We start from the raw sequence: 21930 nt of genomic DNA on the forward strand, positions 1-21930 counted from the left end.
TTAGAAAACTAGACAAACATTTGGATAGATTCTTACCTATTACTCTTGTTACTTCTACTATTTTAGACAACTTTTCAACCTTCACAAATTGATCATAAGGAATAAGTAAAATTCCCATATCCCAAAAAGCACACAGCAAATCTTGCATTACTTTTTCACATTAATGGTTGCCCATCCTTTCATCTCCCTTTCAGGAGAACTGATGAATGGCATTTATTCTGCACGCTTTTCCCCTAGATACTGGACGCGTCTCATCTCAAATGTATTTATGGAAATTGGAAGAAACCAGTACAGCGTTACTCACTAGCATCTACTTGGGCAAACATGTTGAAGGGAAGAACATTTTTCCCAAAATGACAGTAGTCTCTGACATTGCAGTTTGTGTTCTCAAGGGCAAACAATCTGGGAAATAGTGTTCTCAGCTGTCATAGGGCAGCAAAACTCATGGATTTAGTAGGCTGATTTTATGGTCTGTTGCAGTCTTCCTCTTGCTATAGTTCTGGTCGAGTCCTTTCCTAGTTCTGCACCCTTCTTCCACAGAGGGTAATACGCAAATCATTTTTCTCTTTGTTACTGCATTTTTCAACTTTGCAGATAATAGCTTTTCTTTTCTTGTCTCTTAGTACTTGTATGTTTTAAGGGTGTTAAAGACAATAGCCACTAATAAGAAGAGGTATTCCTTCCACTTCCCTTCTCCTGGCACTGGTGCTTCTCTGCCCCCAGGGCAAGATATCAGAAAGTTCACCTAAACAAAATGTGAGTGTTTTCCTATAACCCAGCCCCAAGAGTTTCCTTGCTGCTGGGTGATGCAAAAGCAGCAGAAAGAATCCATGTATGGTGGAATGGAGGTGGAGGGAGGCAGCGCTAGTGTATCAGCACACCTTCTATGAGCAAACTTAACTCCCAGGTTCAGGTAATACTCTTAGATGCACAACCATGATTCCTGCTGAAAGAGCTAGGACTTTCCAAAATAGGGTCTGGTTTAAAAATCAGCCCTGGAAAAATGGTTGGTTTTCAGCCAGATCATTTTGCTGAGCGTTTTTTGTGGTTTGGAGGCATCAGTGCTTGTGCCCAAAGAATAATTGTAGGATGGGCATGAGGTGGAAAACGTAGAATTGCTTTTCTTTTCCATGGTCATGTCAGCATAGGCTATAAGTGACACATTTCAGTCTGCATACATGCCATCTAAGTTCTCTGAAACAGTCGGGCAGCACACAGGCAATTCTCTCCAACTCTGCCTGAAAATACAGAATGTGCTCACATTTAAGCCTTAAACATTGTGAATTACCAGTTTTGATGTAGCATGTGACTTTTTTTCTTATCTTTATATAATATTACATAGACCTGGTTAGTCTTTGAGTAAATATTTTGCTTCTCCCAGAATTGGTTATATTGTGTTTATAAACACTGAATTTCACCGACTGTTTTAGTGTCCAGATGTGTGTGGCAGTGAAAACTGTTTGTAGTATCTGTTGTGATTTTTAGCCAAGAGGTTTTATTCCATTTTTTTTTTCCTTAGGTACTGTAATCTTTTAAAAAGCCTCTTCTGAAAAAAAATTGATGAACATTTATTTGGAAGTTCACTTCTATTCACAGACCATTGGTGTATTTGTGACAGATGGAGGCATGTTTACATAGGCTGTATCAATAATTCCTCATTATATCAGCATTAGATAACGTGTCTAAATAGCTCCTTAACACACCTTTGTCTGTGGTTCTCAATGTCACCTCAGTTCTCTTCCAAAGGTTTCCAAAATTTGAACATTTGTCAGTTCTCCAACACACTGGAGGTTTTGAACAATAAGGCAATGCACCACAGATTTCAGAGCAGCAGCTTTTCATTCAGTTACTTTTCGCGCTGGTGACTTCCTGCTGATTTACTTACAAATATGCCGTAAGAAGACACTTCTACTAATGCTCCATACTGAAACAGTTCCTCAGACTTAACTATCTGTAAGTAATGGCTGTGGAATTTTCTTAACTTCCTCACCTGAATGATAACCCACTTGTTATTTTCTGTAAGTGATCTTATCTGCATTAGTATTACTGTCATTCTGCCCCTTCAGCACGTGTGCATCTCCTGTGACTACACACATGGATGGTACAAACTCATGAGCTGTTTGTTTTGGCTTTCTGTGTAACTTTCTATAGCAATGAGAGAAAGTTCATTCAGTTAGTTGTCTCATTCTGAGACAAATACTGAAAATAGGTCCAGGTGAATATTGCATAAGAGTTTAGAAATGCAGACCTAGCTACCTTTGCCTCATCAGACGTAAGTCCTAAGTCAGGTTTTGATACACCCAACTGCTTTTGCCCAAGAACAAGTTACCACTGATCTGAACCTCTGGGGTTCATTGCCTTACATGCTTTGATATCACGCCTGCCTATGGATGAAAGCCATTCTGAGATATTTTCGTGGTGAGATGTTAAAAAGGTTCTGTAGATTACATGTAAAGTAGGAAGAAATCTTGGCTTTCAGATGACTGTAAGGCTTCAAAGTTTGAGCAGGGTCTTCAAAGATGTTTAAAATAAATTGGGTATATTGCACAAACAAAAAAAAAAACAACCTAACAATCTAAAATAAGCTTTACTAAGATAGGGCTTACGTGTTTCTAAAAATGTAAGTACGCATTTTGAAATAACCTTTGACATTTTTTAATTACAAATCAAATTGTAGAGTACTTTCTGCTTTTTTTCTCCGTTTTCTGAGTTCTCTTTGACATTTGTTTTTGTATCCTGTATTTCAATGCATAACAAAAATGTAAATACATTATCTCCTTCATATTATCTCCTAAAGAAGAAACATCATTCTGAAGACTAAGCTTATCTCAGTTTGCTTTCAGTACAAATTGGATACAGTGTATGGATACCTAATTGCTGTTTTAAGCCACGCGTCCACTTTACTTCAGACAATTTATGCAAATGATTTTGGCATCCCAGTGTTTTATTGGATTTTTTCTACATGAAGACAGTTTATTGGATTTGTTCTGCATTAATGCATATGTGGTGGCATTAAGTTTATCATTTTTGTGGGGAACTTGAATATGTAAATATTAATAGAAGAATAAGACAAAAATTCTACGAAAGTGACTGCATATATTTTGAATCTCATGATCAGTTTTGAACAAAAGCTGTTCATGACCTCAAGACTTACAAGAGAGAGAACTGCAATTTGGTACCAGAACAATGACAGAACACAATGACCAAAGCAATGACAGTTCTGTTTCCAAGTTCTAGCAGAAGCCTGTTTTCAAGTTCAGCGTCTTCCTTCGTGCATGTCTTTATATGTATTTAAGTCTGTGCCTTCTCTTCATTTGTTTAAAATCTGCAATTAACCTTTAGTAACGTAATTAATTAAAAATAGCCAGCTTTCTTGCTTATTTTACATACCAAGTCCAGACTTCTGAGGCAGAGCATGATCGGCTATAAGACATTAAGATCCACTTTATGTTCAGAACAGTGTTAACTTTGTGTTAGAAGAGCCAGAATCTCTCTGTGGCAGTTCATTTGAGGTGTGCATTCTATCCTTCCTAGTATATCATAAGAAAAGAGATATACTTATATTCCTAGTATAGCACAAGAAAATAAAATCACTAAAGGATGCTGTGGTATGAATTATCCTTTTTTTTTTTTTTTTTTTTTAATTTTCCCATTAAATATCTAAACAGTACCAAGGTCTTATCAACCAATTTAAAGCAATGTGTGGAGGTGTGGTTTCTCTCTTAATATTTTTTTCATCCTGCAGTTTCTCAGTGGATCCATTCTTTGCTTCGCCAGTTCTAAATTCCATGCTTTTTAGAAGCTTGCAAAATTCATTTCAGCTTCCTGCACTATCTTTGGCTGTGATCTCAACAAAGTACTCATGAATCATTTTGAGCTATGACAGCAAACATCCAGTCACAAGGACTACTGTCATGTTTTTATTTAAACACTTACTGGCTGCTAGTAATAATGGCTAGTATTTTCAGGATTTTACATAAGATTGTGAACATAATCATGTTCTCCTGATTAATAACTCAGCCTTCATTCAGGCTGCAGGGTAGTGTTAAGCCACTGAACTGCACTGAGATATTGACTTACGTCAGCTCCAAAGATGTAGGCCAGTGGAGTCTTTTATGTAGAAATAATGGTAAAGAATTCACCAAAAAGCCTTGAAATTATTGAAAAGGAGTGCAGAAGTGCACAAAAAATGTAACCAGATCTTCAAAAATACTAATATTTCAAGATTTTTATACATTCATATAATGAAAACTGAGGTACAACAAGAAGAGAAGGATAGAATCATAGAATCACAGAATGTAGCATTATATATATTTTTAAAGAGAAAATCAGAAAGCAACAAGATGGGCCATTTTTGATAGTCTTCAAAACATTCCAATTTAAAAATCTCTTGTTATTCTAAAGTAGTAGCATTTTTGCTGTGTGCATACTAAAAGGAGAAAGTTTGTCTCTCGAACAACGAAGGTGTATCAGTAGGCTAAATTTTTTTCTGCTACCCTTTTTCTTTTTTATCAGAAAATTAGCATTATATAAGTTAAAGCTGGTGAAAGTTAGGGTCTTCCTGAAATGCCCTCTAGCATAAGTAAAATTCTCTTTAGATAAATTAGATACCATATTGCAGAACTGCAAATTATTTCCATAACAGTGTTTGATTTGTAGAGTGAATTTCTTCGAGAACATGAGCGTACGTAAGGAAATCTTCCTTTGTTTCAATGACCCTGCATCTTCTGGCTTATTTCTGAGCTTTTTTCTTCCCCCCCCCCTCCCTTTTTTTTTTTTTTTTTCATGGTGGGGAGCATTTATAAATTCGATGAAATGTGTACCATGTGGTGCGGGCTTGGGGGTTAATTTCTGTGGATTCTGGAATTGTACTTGAATGGCCAAATAATATCCTTGTAAAGGTGATGTACTGTGCTTATTTTGTCTCTTAAACCTGTACTCCAGCAGGACAAGATGCCGATTGTTTCTTTACCTCTGTGTCCTCTTGTAACAGAATGAATATTACTGTAGGTTAGACTTCCTGTGGAAGAACAAGTTCAAAAAAGAGCGGGAGGAGATTGAAACCATGGAGAACCTAAATCGAGTGCTTCTGGAGAATGTGCTTCCAGCCCACGTAGCTGAACACTTCTTGGCAAGAAACCTGAAGAACGAGGTCAGCCATCTCTGTATATTCTCTGTTCTGTCCAAAGGCAGTGTTTATATATAGTTATTATATAGTTATTATAGAAATAGCACTTCATGGTGAGTGAACAGTAGGTCCATACAGTCAGATTATAGATTTACAGTCATTTTACTTCCCCCCTGCTTTTCTGAGCATTGAATCACCTTAGTACCTTGAAGTAAAAAATGTGAAACTGTTTTAAGTGGCAGTACGCTTTGCCTTGTGGCAGAGGAGGAAAATGGGGAGAAAATGAAAAGGATAATTGAATCCACAAGGATTTAAATTTGAACCATATGTATTGAGATACATTTTTCTTTGTGATCAGAGTGGAGCTGCATCCCGGTTTTGAAATTGCTTGTGGTGACTGGAGACCTTGCTTATAAATGTGAAAATTAACCTCTTCCCTGAAACAGTGGCTGTATTAATTCTGGAAGGAGGTGCTGAACACTGAAATAGCTATTTACTCACGGACAACAGACTTAATCCAGGCTTTGGAAATGTCTACCAAAAGACTCTTACTGACTTAAGTGGTAGTCAGATCTACTCCTAATGCTGCTTTGTAGTTTTAACAATGGAAAAAATGATAAAAACAAAAGAAAAAAAGCCAGACAGATTAAGAGGGAGTAGTAATTTCTACATATCTTAAACGCAACAGTTAGAATTACTTAAGCATAAAACAATTGTTCCAAAACAGACAGAAGAGGGGAGGGGATTTATTTTGATCTCCTGAATAGAGAAGGATAACATTTTCCCTTTCACTGTGGTTTTTCACTAAGCAGTAATATAATGTAGTTTACATCAGTACTTTAGTACTACCTGTAAACATTCACTTGATAGCTAATGTTGAATGAAAACTGCTGTGGGGTTCCTTTGAATCCAGTGAAGATGTTGGCTGAAAGCCAGGTTGGCTCAGCTCCGGCTCTCAGTTCAGGCATTAAACACAGCAAACCATCAGGAGATTGCTTTCTCATTTATGTGCTGTTCCATCTCTGCTCCCCAGCAGAGCAACACCATCTGCTCACCCTTGTATTGGCAACTGGATTTATATTGTCACCCCTCAAGATTCTTGGGTTGAAATGAGCTTCAGTAAATTTAGTGAAGATGAAAAATGGTAGTCTGCTGAACTCTGGTTTCATGTCAGCTAAAATAAAAAGAAGCTGATGTGATTTTAGTGGCATCCCATTTAAAAACAAAAAAAAAAAACAAAACAACAAAAAAAAAAAAAAAAACAAAAAAAACCTTGAGTTTGCTTCGTTTATCTTTAAACACAGTTTTCAAAGAAGCAGCACCCTCACAAATCCTTGGAAATATTAAGGAATATGAACATCAGTCACGTCTTGTCTTAGAATCTGCAAGGACATATCAAGCCTTAAAGCAGATTCAGTATGTTTGTTTTTTTATGTCTAAACACCTAAAAATAGATGACAGCAGGTCAAGTCTTGTTTTATTTCTGTGGATGTTTAGATAATCAGATAATGAATTGAAATTTGTCTGCATCTTCCTCCGAGGCAAGCACTCAATAAGGCTATATATATACTGTTGTCTATCTAATGGATGAACGTTACTTGTCCCAGAATTTTTTGCATGCAGTTGTATGAAGGAAATGGAAGACTAAGTATTCTGCTGAATGAAATGCTTCAGGAATGAAAGGGAAGAAAAAAGTGTGGATAAATGCTAACTGAGAGTACTAAGATTGTACTTTCAAAAAAGCAATTAAGGTCTTTTCATAACAGCACATAAGTTGAGTAATATTGATGTGGTGAAAGTGAAATTATTTCAAAGCAGGTAAATGTAGTAGAAGTTTGTTTGCTTTATCAGTCTCCAGAATTGGATTTTTTGCTTATTGACTGTACACTGGATACCAAATAGGGTACTTTCCAGTTGACAGACAGAGGAACAAACATAAAACAAAAAGCAGGAAGCAGGCTTCTTCTGCAGCTGGCTTCTGCACCCTTCTCCTTTGTGCTGTAAGCATTCAGCTTCCCTATTACTAAGAAGCACTCAGGAAGCTTTCTTGCTGCCAGCTAACTTGAAAGCATGTTGCTGAGTTGAATACCAAGAGTAATCTTGTTTCATTAGCTGCAGAATGGAGCCAGCAGAAATTGTGCCCCAGACAAGCCAACTGCTGTAGCCTTCCATGAGCTGTATGGGGTGGGAACCAGTTGGCCTCCTTCATCCTCAGAAGGTCTGCAGGTACTGAGAACATGGGACAGTATAGAAAGCTGACCAGGAAGAATTCAGAAAAGAAAAAAAAAGAAAGAACTAATGGTAGAAGAGAGGGTGATTTTATTTGTGCTGAAAGAATGCAATTCCGTCCTGGAATTATATTGCATTTAATTTTCTGATTAAACATTTTGGAGAGTACTCTTTCATGAGAAATACTCAAAGGAAAATTAAGACACCTGATTACCATAGCCTTTATTATTATGAATGATTGCAATAAACTAGCAGGGAATGTCTGCTTAAAATTGCCTGACATTTATTATGACAGCTGCAATTACCACTCATGGTTCTAAACAGTGCCATTTGTTGTTTCTATTCTGGTACTACGCTACAAAGCATTAGTAGGGATGGATGTTGCCTTACTGTTAAAGAAGAAGGAAGAGAAATGGGACGCTGTTGCTGTGCTTCAACATGATTAGTGTTCGTATACAATTCTGTGTACTTGTTTTTGAGGTGGAGGAAAGAGTGATAACTCTTTAGAGGAAAGGAGGATTTCTCTTTGTAACACTAGGGCATGCAGTCCTTGTTTACAAGCTGTTTGTCCCTTGCTGCCAGCCAACAGTGTACAACACACTGACCCTTTTGTGTCACAGCAGCATTTCTGTTCCTATCTATGTTCCTGTTTCTTGGTTACTCATGCCTTGTGATTGTGCATCGTGCAAGTTGCCATGATTTTTTCTGGGCTACACCTGCTTTCTGGGAAGACAGCAAAGGCACTTCCTAATCGCTAATGCCATCTGGGCTCTGTGTTTACGTTCTTCACTGGCAAAGAAGGCAGGCATTGCCATGCATCAATGATCCAGTAACCTGCCTGGCCCAGGCACTAATCTTCAGCAGAAGTTCTAGAAGCAGCTGCACATTAATATATTATTCACCCATTCTGCTTTTGTATTTTTTAAATGTTAGGGCATATTTTCCTTCTGCAAAAACCTATTAAACACTTCATAGTTAGATATTTTTCTAGTGTTCCCATAAATATTAAACTTTTTAATCCCCCAAGCTCTTGTCTTTCATGTTGGTAAATAGCAACAAGCTATAAATACATATATATACACATATTTTTTTTCCTTATTCAACCTGTAAATTTCTTATTTGTCTTCTGGTTCCTGAATTATGGGGTGGTAAGAAGAATCAGTTTTGTATCACTTGTGTTTCATATACATATCCAGAGAAGGGCAGCAAAGCTGGTGAGGGGTCTGGAGCACAAATCTTATAAGGAGTGGCTGCGGGAGCTGGGGTTGTTTAGTCTGGAGATGAGGAGGCTTGGGGAGACCTTATTCCTCTCTACAACTCCTTGAAAAGAGGTTGTAATGAGGTGGGGGTCAGCCTCTTCTCCCACGTAACTAGCAATAGGACTAGAGGGAACGGCCTTAAGTTGCACCAGGGAGGTTCAGGTTGGATATTAGGAGCAATTTCTTCTCAGAAAAAATGGTGAGGCAGTGGTGCAGGCTGCGCAGGGAGGTGGTGGAGTCACCATCTCTGGAAGTGTTCAAGAAACGTGCAGATGTGGCACTGAGGGATGTAACTTAGTGAGCACATTGGCTGTCAGTTGAACTAGATGATCTCAGAGGTCTTTTCCAATCTTAATGATCCCATGATTCTACGATATTATTTAGTAGTATGTTTTTCATGATCATATCCCTATGTAGATGGTTTCCTTTCCCTCTAAGGGTTCACTTCTAGGACGTAACAGGCATGAGTTATTATGAGTTGAATTTATATTCTCAGGTAAGTCATGGCATTCACTTCTGTGTACTGTTTCAAATAAGATGGCCTCTGTGACAAACTTTTCACAAACTTTGTAGCCTGTATCTATGAGCAATTCCTTCAGATTTTACTTTCTTAGGATGCAAAATCAGTGGGATTCAAGAAAGTAAACAAAACAGAAAACTGCTATCTAATGTTAATTTGATAAAATAAAACAACCCTTTACTATTAATCTACAGAATTGCTAGGATAGTAGCATTGTGTATTAATGTTAGTGGCAGTGTTACTGTTAATTTGGATGGATTTAATTTACTACATTTGTAAAGATGATAGGAATATGAACAATTTTTTTTTCTGTGAAAAAGTTCTATGATCATGAATGTATACGGTTTATTTTGTTAGGTCAAGTTTCAAAAGTATATGTAATACCCACATTTTGAATGTTAATTATCTACATTCTTTTGTGAGTGTTCTCATATCTCCCTCTGGTCTTCTGTATAACACTGTGAATTTCTTCTTCCATTGCCAAGCCCTGTATTTTTGGTGCAATTTCTTCCCAGTTTTAAAAAACATATGTGTAGCCTAGATTCCTTCATCCAGCACTGAAATCAAGATACTGGGAAGGTGACTTGAGAAAATGGAAGGAAAAATGAGATGAACAACATCATGTAACTTCTGTGCCTATTCTGCTAAATTAACCTAAGATGAGCACTCAGCTTACCAGATTTTAAGTTTTGAATTTATTTAGAAGCAAACACTACTGTAGCTTTAGTGTAGACATGCCTGAGGTAAATTTGATGTAGGTAGATGTGAACCAGAATGCAAAGGCTAAGTATTTGAGGAGCGGGTCTATAAATTTGTTCTGATGCTCCACTTCACTAATTTTGAGCTGGTTTGAGTGCAAAGACACTCAAGAAAGCAGCTGGTACACGTCACTTCAGTGTTACAGAGTCTGGACCTGCGTTAATGTGTAAAGAGAGCATAGAGATCCTCAGGTCCCTCTGAAATGCTTAGAGTCAGAGTCATCCTGTATAGTTTCAGGCACCCCTCTTGAGTCCTTGCGTTAGGAAAAGTGACCTCCATTTTTTCCTTATATCCAAGAGAGAGAAGCACTGTCTGAAAGGACTGTGCCTGTCTGGCAGTAAAATGACTTTCCAGATACACTTGTCCCAGAATGTCACTAGCCATTATACATAAGATGACATAGACACAGACGTAAGATGATTGTGCTCTCAAATGACATGCTTTATCTAGGTGTATTACTCAAATTCATTTGATATCATTTAGCCAGCGGACTCTCCTTTCCCCTGTATTATTGTATGAATTAAATTGATTTTTTTATATATATATATAGACTTGAACACTGCAGGAGGAAATACACAAATTAATCCAATGTTTATGGGAATGGAACAAATAGATGACAGAGAAGTATTGCCAGTGTACTGGTTCTTTTCAATGGGCAGGATGCTTGAGGAGTTTCAAGGACATTGTGGTTATATAATCCTTATGAAATAAAAGGGAAGAAAAGTCTTATAGTGAACAATCTAGCTTCTCCAACTGCTCGTGCTCCTGTCTGTCTGTCTCACACCTGTTCTGGGCTGAGACAGTCAACAAGCTTTACCATTTACCATGACCAGTTCTGCTATTTTTCAGTTAACATCACCAACTTGGATTCACCGTGTCTGTGCACACTCATGTAGACTCACCACGTTCTTTAAAAAAGGAAAGAAATATACTGCAAGCAAAATTGAAAAAACAAACTTTGGACAAGTAAAGAGGGAAAAAATATCTGATCCTTCTTGAAATTATAGAATATTCATCTTATTCACAAGAATATTGAAATCCATCCTCTACTCAAATACCTTTAACGGAATTTGGCATTATACTAGCTTACAGCATCCCTTATTATTGTGGTTACCTCTGTGTATGGATTTCCATACTTTTTTTATTAGTTTAATAAATAGTCCTTCTTTTCTTTTTTCAGGACATAAATTTGTCCTGAAAGCAGAGAGATTCTAATGATAGAGGACATTGGAAAGGAAACTGAGGGAAGGGATAAGGGGATTCGTTTTTATCATCAGAGGTTTCCTGTGGAGCAGAGGTGCTCTCATTTCAGTGCTCACAGAATGCTATGGAGAATGTGACACATAAGTAAGTTTAAGTTCAAGTGACTGATTTATCTTGTTAAGCCCCTTGTTGTGGAAAAGAAAGGACAATTATTTTGTCCTATTAGGCATCTTGTCATTTTAGATTAGGATCTGTCAGGGTTGTGTCATATTATGCTTTTGTAGTGCTCTACTGTTGAGATTTTGCTTCAATTTTTTAGTTCTTTCTAGCTATTATAATGATACAGCTAATAAAAAATTAGAGACTGTTTTGCAAAATATAGTCTCAACCATGCAAGCCAAACCAAATTCACTACAAATCTCAGAAGTGATCCCTATCTAATAAATTAGTGAACATTTTATACTTACTGAGCACATGTTCAGGTGAAAAAAAGGAGTAACTGTACAACACCAAAAAATTTTCAGCTATGTTGACTATGTTTAACAAGTCTGTATGGTGTTTAAAGATCAATAAATGCCACTAAATGCAAAAAATACTAGAACATTGTTTTAAAAGTTTCCATTCATGGCACCATCTTCCTTTTCAGAACTGGGTCACTGCCTATTATCATAGAACCTTCTTTAGAGCTGGGTATAACAAGTTTCTTTTCTCTTTTTTATTTTCTTTTGGACAGGATCTCTATCATCAGTCATATGACTGTGTCTGTGTCATGTTTGCCTCTATTCCGGATTTCAAGGAATTTTATACAGAATCTGATGTAAATAAGGAAGGCTTGGAATGTCTCAGGCTGCTAAATGAGATCATTGCTGACTTTGATGATGTATGTACTTCTAACAACAATCAACATATGGTTTCAATCGTAATAACTCAGGGTATGCAACAGTAAGCAAACATACTTGAAAAGGAGAGTGGAAGAGCTGTCAGAAAAGAACTTTTGTATGTCTGGTCATGTAGAAACTGTTTCCAAAGAATATTAAAGGAAAAAGAGATTTATGTGGATTAAATGAACTATTGATCTGACATCATATTCTGTTGCTTTTCAGTCTCTATAGTGAGAATCCAATGCATATACATGATGGGGAAATTCTGCCCTTTATCTGCAGTTCACAAGGCACATTACATGCCGTATATTAACTGTTCCCAAATACTAATGCCAAAGGTAAAGTACCTAAGTTTGTGCCCTAAACTTTTACATCTTCGGAGAGCATCCAAAGCAGGATGTGAAGGTGCTGAAGAGTCTGAGAGCAAGATGTATGGAGGATGACCAAGGCCACTTGATTCAGCCCAGAGCAGCGGAGGCTGAGAGGAGGCCTCGTGGGAGCTGCTGCTCCTCACAAGGGGAGTGGATGGGCAGCGTTGAGCTCTGCTCTCTGGTGACAGTGACAGAGCCTGAGGGAACAGCACAGAGCTGTATCAAGGGAGGGTCAGGCTTGAGATTAGGAAAAAGTTCTTCACTAAAAGGGTGGTAGTTGGGCACCAGAACAGGCTCCCCAGGACAGTGGTCACAGCCCCAAGCTGCAGGAGTTCAAGAAGTGTCTTGATGATGCTCTCAGTCATATATCTGATTTTTGGGTGGTCCTTTATGGAGCCAGGATTTGGATTTGATAATATTTGCAGGTCATTTCCATGATTCTATAACCTGCATTGTTTTGATTATACAACATGTTGATCAGTTGGTATGTGAATTACTCCTAGGAATGTATAGGTTTTAACATTCCACTCTCCAAGCTACAGGCAAGTGCAGAGTGTATAACTACAGATAGACTGTGAAAAGTCATATCTAAAGGTCTCACTGAGAACAGTATTTGTCTTTAAGTTGCTGGTGATAAAGATATCCAAAGAAGGTGTTAAGAGTGTGTCATGATTCAGAGAACACAGACTGGATTTGCAGTTCTGCAGCTGTGGAGGGAATTTTAGCAGCAAACCCATTTTGATAACTTTGGAATGTTCAAAACAACCTGGGTTATGAATTAGAATTCTTACCATCTCAACTAGAAGAGATGCTTACTTTCAGAAAGCTGCTTGCGACTTAACCATTGGCTCATCAAGTGATTTGGTTCCACTATCAAATGAGTGTAAAGTCTACTGATTTTTAAGAGCTAAATGGACAGTAAGATGAAGTTCAGTCTCACTAATGAAAATCTAGTCCCTTTATGATAAAAGGGTATTTTAGGAGACATGATTTCCCTTTTTCTGGGAACTATTCCTGTATCCATTTTTTTGTCCATTCTTAAGGCCATCCTGTATATATTTGTGAATTAAAGTACTGATCTCTTGAATTCTGTTAGAGAAACAAGCACTTAGAGTAAGAATGCTGTTGATCCCAATAATGAATAACTGTTCTCGTTTTCCAGTTATTATCTAAACCAAAGTTCAGTGGAGTTGAAAAGATAAAGACCATTGGAAGCACATACATGGCAGCAACAGGATTGAGTGCTACGCCCAACCAAGAACAGTATCAGGTACAGAAAAAAGTTCATGCTCAATAAAAATCATGCTCAAGTAAAGCCTAAAATTCTGTTCATTAAACAGCAGCCTACATAGAACACTTTGGCCTCAATTTTATTTCTTACTGATCAAGTGTACGCTTTTATTTAGAAGTTTCTGAATTTTTTTTTTTCATATTACAGTTTTAAAATGTTTAAAGTGTTATGTCTAAATTTGGCCTTCTACTCTAAATATAATTCTGCATTTTATTGCTACATGCTGCAGCAGAAGTAACTGAACTTAGAGTCCAAAGGAGAGTGTTGGGATCACTATTTTCCTTTGAAAGTTGAGAGTGCAGGGTAGCCTTATTAACCATACACTTAAAGAACCTTCAGGCTCAATACTTAAAGCAGATTCCTTTGTTTCTGATTTATTTAATGTAGTAGAATTGAGAACTATGTGCAGTCAGTAGAAATGAAGTTCGGAGAAGCAATTCATAACTTTGAAACAAAAGCCTTCATCAGATCACTGGTGAGCAACAGATACAGCAATAATGAATCAGTATGTTCCCTGATAAGGATTAACGTCTCCTGACAAACTCATGTTCCTTCTAAAGAGAAGCAATTAACACCTGAACTAGACCTTAATAATCTTGAGGACAAAAAAAGAATAATTTCAAATTAGCCCTGACATTCTGTACAGGGAGGTGAAGAAAATGAAGGAAATGTAAGACCGTAGACTGGAGAACACACAGAGGAGTTCTTAACCACTAGTAAACTTAGTGTGTGTGCTGCAAGAAATTGTATTGTTTGAGTTATTTTTGCAAATTATAAATCAGGAGATCCAAGTTTTAGTGTTCCTTTGGTGATTTAGTACACATTTTGAAATCCATCAAATCTTAGGTCTCTTCAGTCCAGATGCTGCAGATCCACAGATACTGCCGTACCTAGTGTGACAATGACTGACAGCTAGGCATATTGCTGAGCACAGCCCCCATTTCAAATACAAGAACTCAAGGAAGACTAAGTGCCTAAAGACAGGGTCTCAATGTATCAGCTAGGTAGGATACCATCTGTCTTAGCTAGGAGTGATCTCCAAAGGAAACAGAAAGGCTTAATTCATCTAAACAACAGCTGTGGCAAGAGCTGCTGTCCCACCAAGACTGATACATGTACTCTATGAATCATCTTACAAAGTTGTCATCTGTCCATCAACTCTGACACTTTATTTCAAGGAAGATTCAGTCATTTCTTATAGAGATCAGTAAGTCTAACTCTTAAGAAATCATTCTCTTGCCAAAATCCTATCCAGGGCTGTAGGAGCTTGAAAATCACTTCTCTCCTTAGCCTAAGAGGACTCAAACCAGTGCTTAGAATCAGGCTACACTGTTAGTGTATGATAAAACATTAAGTCTATAGCCTTAGAAACTAATGTGCACCCTGGAATAGCAAATTATTGAACAGGGAATGGGTTGTCTTTCCCCTCTGTTCCTCCTGCATTTTGTTCATTTTCAGGTCTATTACAGTTCCCAGATATGCCTCCTTATCCATCTGCCAGATGAGATCAGCTGAGAAACTATTAAAACTGAATCTCACTGGAATGTAAGCATTAGCAAGGGTGCTGAAAAGTGCAGCAGTGAGAGGGAGGAGTCCCTGTGGGGCTGACCACAAGCACCATTTATTATTAAGAGACATAAAGCAGAAACAGACACTCAGAGAAAATTAATGTACAAATCCTTGGCATGCATAGGCAGTGAGTGCTGGTAGAACAGATAGTGGCTAATCAGTTGCTTGACAGTCAAAATTTTATATTGAGTATGTTTTGAATGTATCAACTCTATACTGCCTTATCATGTAAGTAAAACGCAATATGGTCTATTGGCCATTGTTTGATTGAAATGCTGCTGGAGAGGACATCATCTTCTACATTAGTTTTCTGCTGCAGCCACCCTGGCATTAGGATATCCCTGAGAGTTTAAGTGCTTTTGTGTTCAGGGTATTTTGGATGTGTTCTCACAGGAACTAAAGCTACATAAAATGATTTTATTCTGTTTGTTTGGCAATTCAGGAACCTGAACGACAGTATATGCACATAGGAACCATGGTGGAGTTTGCATTTGCCTTAGTGGCGAAACTGGATGTCATAAACAAGCATTCTTTTAATGACTTCAAGTTACGAGTAGGTATGTATTACAGGATTTGAGAATATGGAAGAGGGGGAGAATGTAGTGTGATGTTCAAGCAGATTAAAGCATTACTAGAACTGACCAACAGGGCCAGGAAAGTAGATGGCATCACCTTTACCCTGCTGAAAGGCAGTGTCGATGGCTTTGCCAGTGAGCACAGCTGCTGTTGTGGCAAGATGTGTTTCAAGGCAGGAACTCAGAAGCAGCAGCATCACTAAATAAAGAATGCTTGGAAAATACAGCCCCGTGGGTCCAAGTGGTTCTATGAGAACTGTAATAATTATTCCAGATGTTGTTGACTATATACATTTTTAAAGCTTTTCAGTACCAAAGAAGATACTAGGCAGGGCTTTGCAAAACTATGTGAATGACTTTGGAGGACAGCACTTAAAAGGCACAAATGAGGCTGGAGTTTGAAATACTTCAGACGTACTAAATTCAAGCAAGCATACAGTAATGCTTCCTTCCTGCTGTTTAACACAGGAGGATATTTCACTTATTTGTTATTCTGTGTTTATTGACAAATAAGAGCAAAGATGTCCAGCTGTTGATATTCATTAGGATATTTATTCTATCACTTATATTTCAGCTTCTTATTGCTTCCCTTTGTGCTCCACAGCATTAAAAATAAATAAATAAATACACAATTGCAGTAAGTCATGGGAAGGATGATGAAATAAATGAATTCAGATCTGATCAAGAACCATATGCTCCAAGATGCTTATTTCCTGATCGCAGTACATAGCAGTTTTACAATGCAATATGTAACTTGGAAAGTGTGAAATGAAAGCATTAAATAAATGCTGGATACCCACAAATCTTATAAACATCTGAAGTATCCAACAGTTATTCTCCTTCCTTGCTTTTATTGCTGTGCTGCTTGCTTTTCTTCTTGCTTGGTCTTACATTTATTTTACAGTGCCACCCACTGGTTATGCTTGCTACTTTCTGACCTTCCTTTTTGTTTCATATTCATTGCCATAGTTAAAAAATGAGAAAGCACATCTGAAGTATGCCCCATTCTCGTTGTGTTCCAGAACTTGATGAGTTTATAAAAAATGTGTAGAGATAGTATATTTTTGTACAGAATATGAGTTCTCTTTGTGCCATATATAATGCTACATACTTGCTAACAAAGTGTTATGTCAATATACATACTGAATCTGCAAACTGATTAAATCAATGCTGACTCTTACCAAGTAGGGATTAAGAGGTGAACCTTCTACGGGAAAAAACGTACCTACTTGTGATTTAAAAACATTTGCTGGATGCTATGTAGAAGTTATACTCATTTGCTTCATGAAATAAAGAACAGGAGAAAAAAAAAAAGAGTAAAGATTACACTATGTCAAAAGCTGCTTTGTAGCATTAAATACTAACAGAGTTTGCCAGAAAATCATTTTTTGTGTGTGCAGAATGAATTAAGAAGAGTTAAAGAGAGGGTAAAGTGCCTGATGGTTTTTGAGCAGTCTTTTGTGGTTGCTCTGCATCGTGTTTTTTGGACTGCACACAGTTTGTCTGTTTTCCAAGTTCTAGCCACCATAAAAAAAAAAGATAAAAAAAAAAAAAAAAAAAAACAAAAAGGAATAAATCTTGTTTGCCAAATCTTAAGAATCTTATGACAAGGCTGTTGCTCAGGGTTTTGTTTCATTGGTTGGATTAATTAATTTATTAATTTACTTATTTTTGCTAAATGAGCCTAAAACAATCTCTGAGAAAACTTTAAAGAAATAACATGTTCCAAATGGAGGGTAAAAAAACCCCAAAAAGCAGCAGCAAGGATTAAATCTTCAAAGGTACACAGATCCCAGACTGGCACTTTTGCCACCTTAACACACTATAGACACCACTGAGCTCTTCATGCCAACATCCCACCACCACTTATGGTTATGAAAGCACCTGATATCCATAGTAACTGCAACCACAGAAATGCATGTTCCTCTGATGTAATCCCCACTTTAAGGACTTAAATCCAAACTGCCATTTGTAAAAGCTTTTCTCAGCCAGCATTCAACCCTAAAATGTTTGCAGCTCACTTGACATGTTGGTTTTCAACCTTAATTTGCTGTAAATGCCAAAAAATGCTAGTTGTGCCTTGGGAGATACATAGCCTGATGTTCTCAGGCAAAAGAGCACCTAGGTGATATTTCAGGCATTTGTTCCCTTCTGTTAGTATACTTTCAAGGAAACTTTTGCAGAAGTGCTACTTCTTTTCAAATTGGAATAGAGTCTGGTATATTGTTTTCCACATAGGCTGATAGTTAGGACATTTCTCAATGTTGTAGGCAAACAGTTTTGTTCCTGCTTTTGTCTGAGACTGCTCAAGCATGGGGATCAGTTTCCTGGAGAATTCCATGAGCCCAAGCTGTTGGATGCTTTGGAGTGAGATACCTACCCTCTGTCAGTCCTGCTGAATTGTGCTTGCTGAACAGTGTTCTCATTTTCATGAAATAATTTAACCTCATTTAGTATGAGAGAAAAAGACAGGCTGTGTCTTATTTTGTTAAAGAATTCACTTTCTGTTCCAGCCTTTGCCTCAACACGTTTATTTGTCACACAGGGGGCTATGCACTAGCAAGAGTCACTTAGGGCAACACATGCCACAATGATTTCATTGCCAAATCACATTCCTAGGAGGTACTAGCAGAACTCTTCATGAAGGAGGAGGGATCTGAACCTGGTTCTCCAGCCCCTGAGGGTATCACTCAGACCATGAGTGGAGACGGGTCAGAAAAAAGGAAAAAGAAGTCACTTCCTGCTCATTGCATTGTGGGAAAGTCACACTGCACCATCCTAATTTCTGAACCATAGCACAGTGTATACCACACACATCTCTTTGATATCCGAAGGCAGAAAAAAACACCTATGACCTGGAAGTTAATGCACTATTGCAAAGCAAGTCCCTCTTTATGTTTAATCCCAAGTGCCTTTAGAGATTACATACTTTTCCATTTTTCTCAATTTAATTGGTACAGAACCTTTTTCAGAGTTTTTACAGCCTGGTTGTTACTCATGGTACTACATTGCATGTGATCTGTATTAGATGGGCTGCTCTAAGGTGCCTCCATGCTACAGTTGTGCTTTAATTTCACTGCATAGATATATCTCTATTGCTGGTTTCTGTCAAGGAATAAGTAGAAGTCAGTTGTGATCTTTTGATTAGGGGATAATTTTAGAAATCCAGACTGTTCATCACGGCAGGGTACATTTCTCACTGAATATTTCCTGCTTGTTGGTAAGTGTAATTTTAATTATAGTGCATTTGATGCTAGTTAGTGACAGTGCTTTTGATATTGCCTCCTGCTTTGCTTCCCTACTAGAAGCATACAAGTCAGTTCCTTTGCATCCCTTAACACAGGATGCAAACTGACCACAAGAGAAAATGTGCCCAGGATGGAATGGGAACTATACTATGTCATTCTTCTCTCTTAGCATCTGCGTTTCAGAACTAGCAAATTGTTATTTGTATTCTATGCTTAAGGAATACATATACTACAACTATTGAAGATAATATAAGCAATCCAGCCTTCAGAACAAGGATTCAAATCCTTGCAATTTATGCACAGTAATTTATTCTACATTTATGAAGCAAAGAGTACTTTAAAATGCATTTGATTTGACTATTGATTATTTCAGATAGAAGTCCTTTTCACTGAAAGTAGAAATAAGAAATTTCAGTATATCTGTTTTCCCAGAGGAAGCTGCTCTTCCTGCAGAATGTTTCTCATGCCATGTAGTAAAGGTTGAAAATATCAAAATTATTCAGGATACAAAGGAGTTGTAAAACTAAAGTTAGATTAACTTTTGACATTTCTATAACATTCTCTTGCCAGAAGGGGTTGGTAAAACATTTGTGAACAGGCTGTCGGTTGCTGTACCCACTAATCAACATGGACCAAATACTGTGGTGTCCATTGACTTGATAAGTTGCCAGGTGCGCTACTTGTCATCATCTGGTAAATATTCTTTTATAACATAAAGTTTTTATGTTTTTCAGGTATTAACCATGGACCTGTAATAGCTGGAGTAATTGGAGCTCAGAAACCACAATATGATATCTGGGGTAATACAGTAAATGTGGCCAGCAGGATGGACAGCACTGGTGTCTTAGACAAAATACAGGTAGTCTTGTTTTGGTGCCGGTATTTATCTTAACAATGCTTAAAAATCATCATATGTTTGTACACCAAAGAGTTTGTATTCTGGGGGCTGAAGATGCCTACCGTAAAAATGACCTTTCAGAAGAAATGGATCTCAGTCAGGAACATAAAGAATTAAAATTCATGGAAGAAAAATGGGAAGAGAATCAAAACTTTATATTCAGCCTACAGAGGAATACAATGGAGGAAATTATGCATTTCCTAGAAACGTAGCACCAATTTAAGAGGGGTGTTGGGCAAAATCACATTTGTATTCTCTGACTTTCTAAACTGGTAAAATATTAGCTACATTATTTGTGAAGGGTATTCTTGATGTTAATTATTTCTGAAGGAAAAATGTCCATAACTACATATATCAAGTTAAATCCATAAAGCAGTGATGAAATGTTATTTTGTTGAAACGTGCAGATTAATAACCTTTATGGTTTACTATCAAATAGATTATGACAGACCTGTATAGAAAAGACCTTCATTTACTAATCTTCCAGAGATTTCATATTCAGGGATCACATTTTAATTTTCTTCCTGGTATGCCTTGCAGCACTTTGGTATCCCACCATGTATGTGACCGACACCACTCAGACTCTGTGATTGAGACCATTCAGAAGTAAACAGTGCAAAAGCAGAGCTACCTACTAGGTGTTGGCCAAGCCTGAAAATGGGAGGGATCTCAGAGCAGTGATATCTACAAATACTTGTTTGCTTCACAAAGAAACACAGCTAGTCTGAGAAAGCTAATGCTGTTGATGAATAATCTCTGCCCTAGTGTACTTGCACCTGAAATGGCAACACTGCTTCAGTTTTGGTTCACAGTCAGTTAGATTGACTAGTCCTGTTAGTCAGGACAGATATTTTCTTCATATTCTGCAGGGTGATTCTGCTTCACTCTTTTTTCAGTGTTGGTTTTGTCTTGATGCAGGTTACAGAAGAGACAAACAATGTCCTGCAAACACTGGGGTACATGAGCACTTGCAGAGGAATCATAAATGTAAAAGGAAAAGGAGAACTGAAGACATACTTTGTACATACAGAAATGACAAGATCCCTTTCACAAGGGAATGTGGCATCTTGAAGAATGCTTGTACATGTCATTGATACCATATTTTCAGGAAAGTATCACGCACTTTTTAACTACATTTTGGCCCTTAACATGCGTGCTATTTTCTGATATGTGGCACTTATTTTAATATGGCTGCAGAATAGTCCCATGAGCCATCATTTTGCACCTTGATATTCCTATGTTCAAGGACAGTTGTGATGTACACTATAGGACTGGAAGATTGTACTGCAACTTGCACAGTTATTCCAGGACAAGAAAAGAAGGAATAGGAAAAGGAGGTAACTCATCCTGAAAGGACTAAAACGAGATGTTGGTGACAAACGTGGGGAAAAAAGGCAATAAAGCTAGGGGTGCATACTATTTCCTGATGCATGGTGTTTTCTGGAAAATACAGTCGCTCCCCAATAGCATCCACTAATCTGGTATTAAAACATACAGTATTTGTAAATAGGTTTACTCGATCCACACATGAGTTGGATGTGATCACCAGTTGCATCTCATAGCCAGGGACACGTTGGGTGGTTTGCTGGCATTCTTTCTGAAGAGAGAACTAACAATGCTGGAATAGTTTTGTACAAGCGTGTCAAATGTTTTGAAGCAATTGTCTTTTGTAAGGTTAATTCATTAAAGGTTTATATGTAATTTGTCTTACTGTTGCTGTCTCTTAGTTTTGCTTCCTTCTGTGGCTTCTGTACCTCTACACCTGAGCATCTTCTGCTGCAGCTGCTGTATTTTATTCAGTGATTAGATATTGAAGCAGGCTGTGGCCAGCTATCTCCTCAGCTTAGGTCATTAATATCTGTAAGATTTGCTTCTGCCTTTCAGAAATTGAATCAACTCTTTTGTCTTCAGTCTTTCTTAGTATCCTAGGCACTTCACAGTCATTTGGTCCCTAGGTGACAGAGAAGACTTCAAGTTCCAGACATGAATGAGAACGAAG

The 21930-nt window shown here is 37.6% G+C and overlaps 1 protein-coding gene across 1 annotated transcript in view; it reads left to right on the top strand.

The window, feature by feature from the left end:
* The window catches only part of ADCY2 (adenylate cyclase 2), a 205397-nt gene extending 183765 nt beyond the window's left edge, over window positions 1–21632 (top strand). Inside the window, exons 20-25 of the mRNA XM_042808918.1 lie at window positions 4994–5152; window positions 11832–11978; window positions 13513–13620; window positions 15653–15767; window positions 19768–19892; window positions 20850–21632. Coding sequence (XP_042664852.1) covers window positions 4994–5152; window positions 11832–11978; window positions 13513–13620; window positions 15653–15767; window positions 19768–19892; window positions 20850–21002 — 807 coding nt within the window. The 3' untranslated portion in view covers window positions 21003–21632. The remainder of the gene's footprint in view (window positions 1–4993; window positions 5153–11831; window positions 11979–13512; window positions 13621–15652; window positions 15768–19767; window positions 19893–20849) is intronic.
* The last annotated feature ends 298 nt before the right edge of the window (window positions 21633–21930 follow it).

This window comes from Centrocercus urophasianus, unplaced genomic scaffold (assembly GCF_019232065.1).
Source record: "Centrocercus urophasianus isolate 14NV4802_14NV808 unplaced genomic scaffold, USGS_Curo_1.0 seq_11, whole genome shotgun sequence".
In the NCBI taxonomy this organism is placed as follows: Eukaryota; Metazoa; Chordata; class Aves; order Galliformes; family Phasianidae; genus Centrocercus; species Centrocercus urophasianus.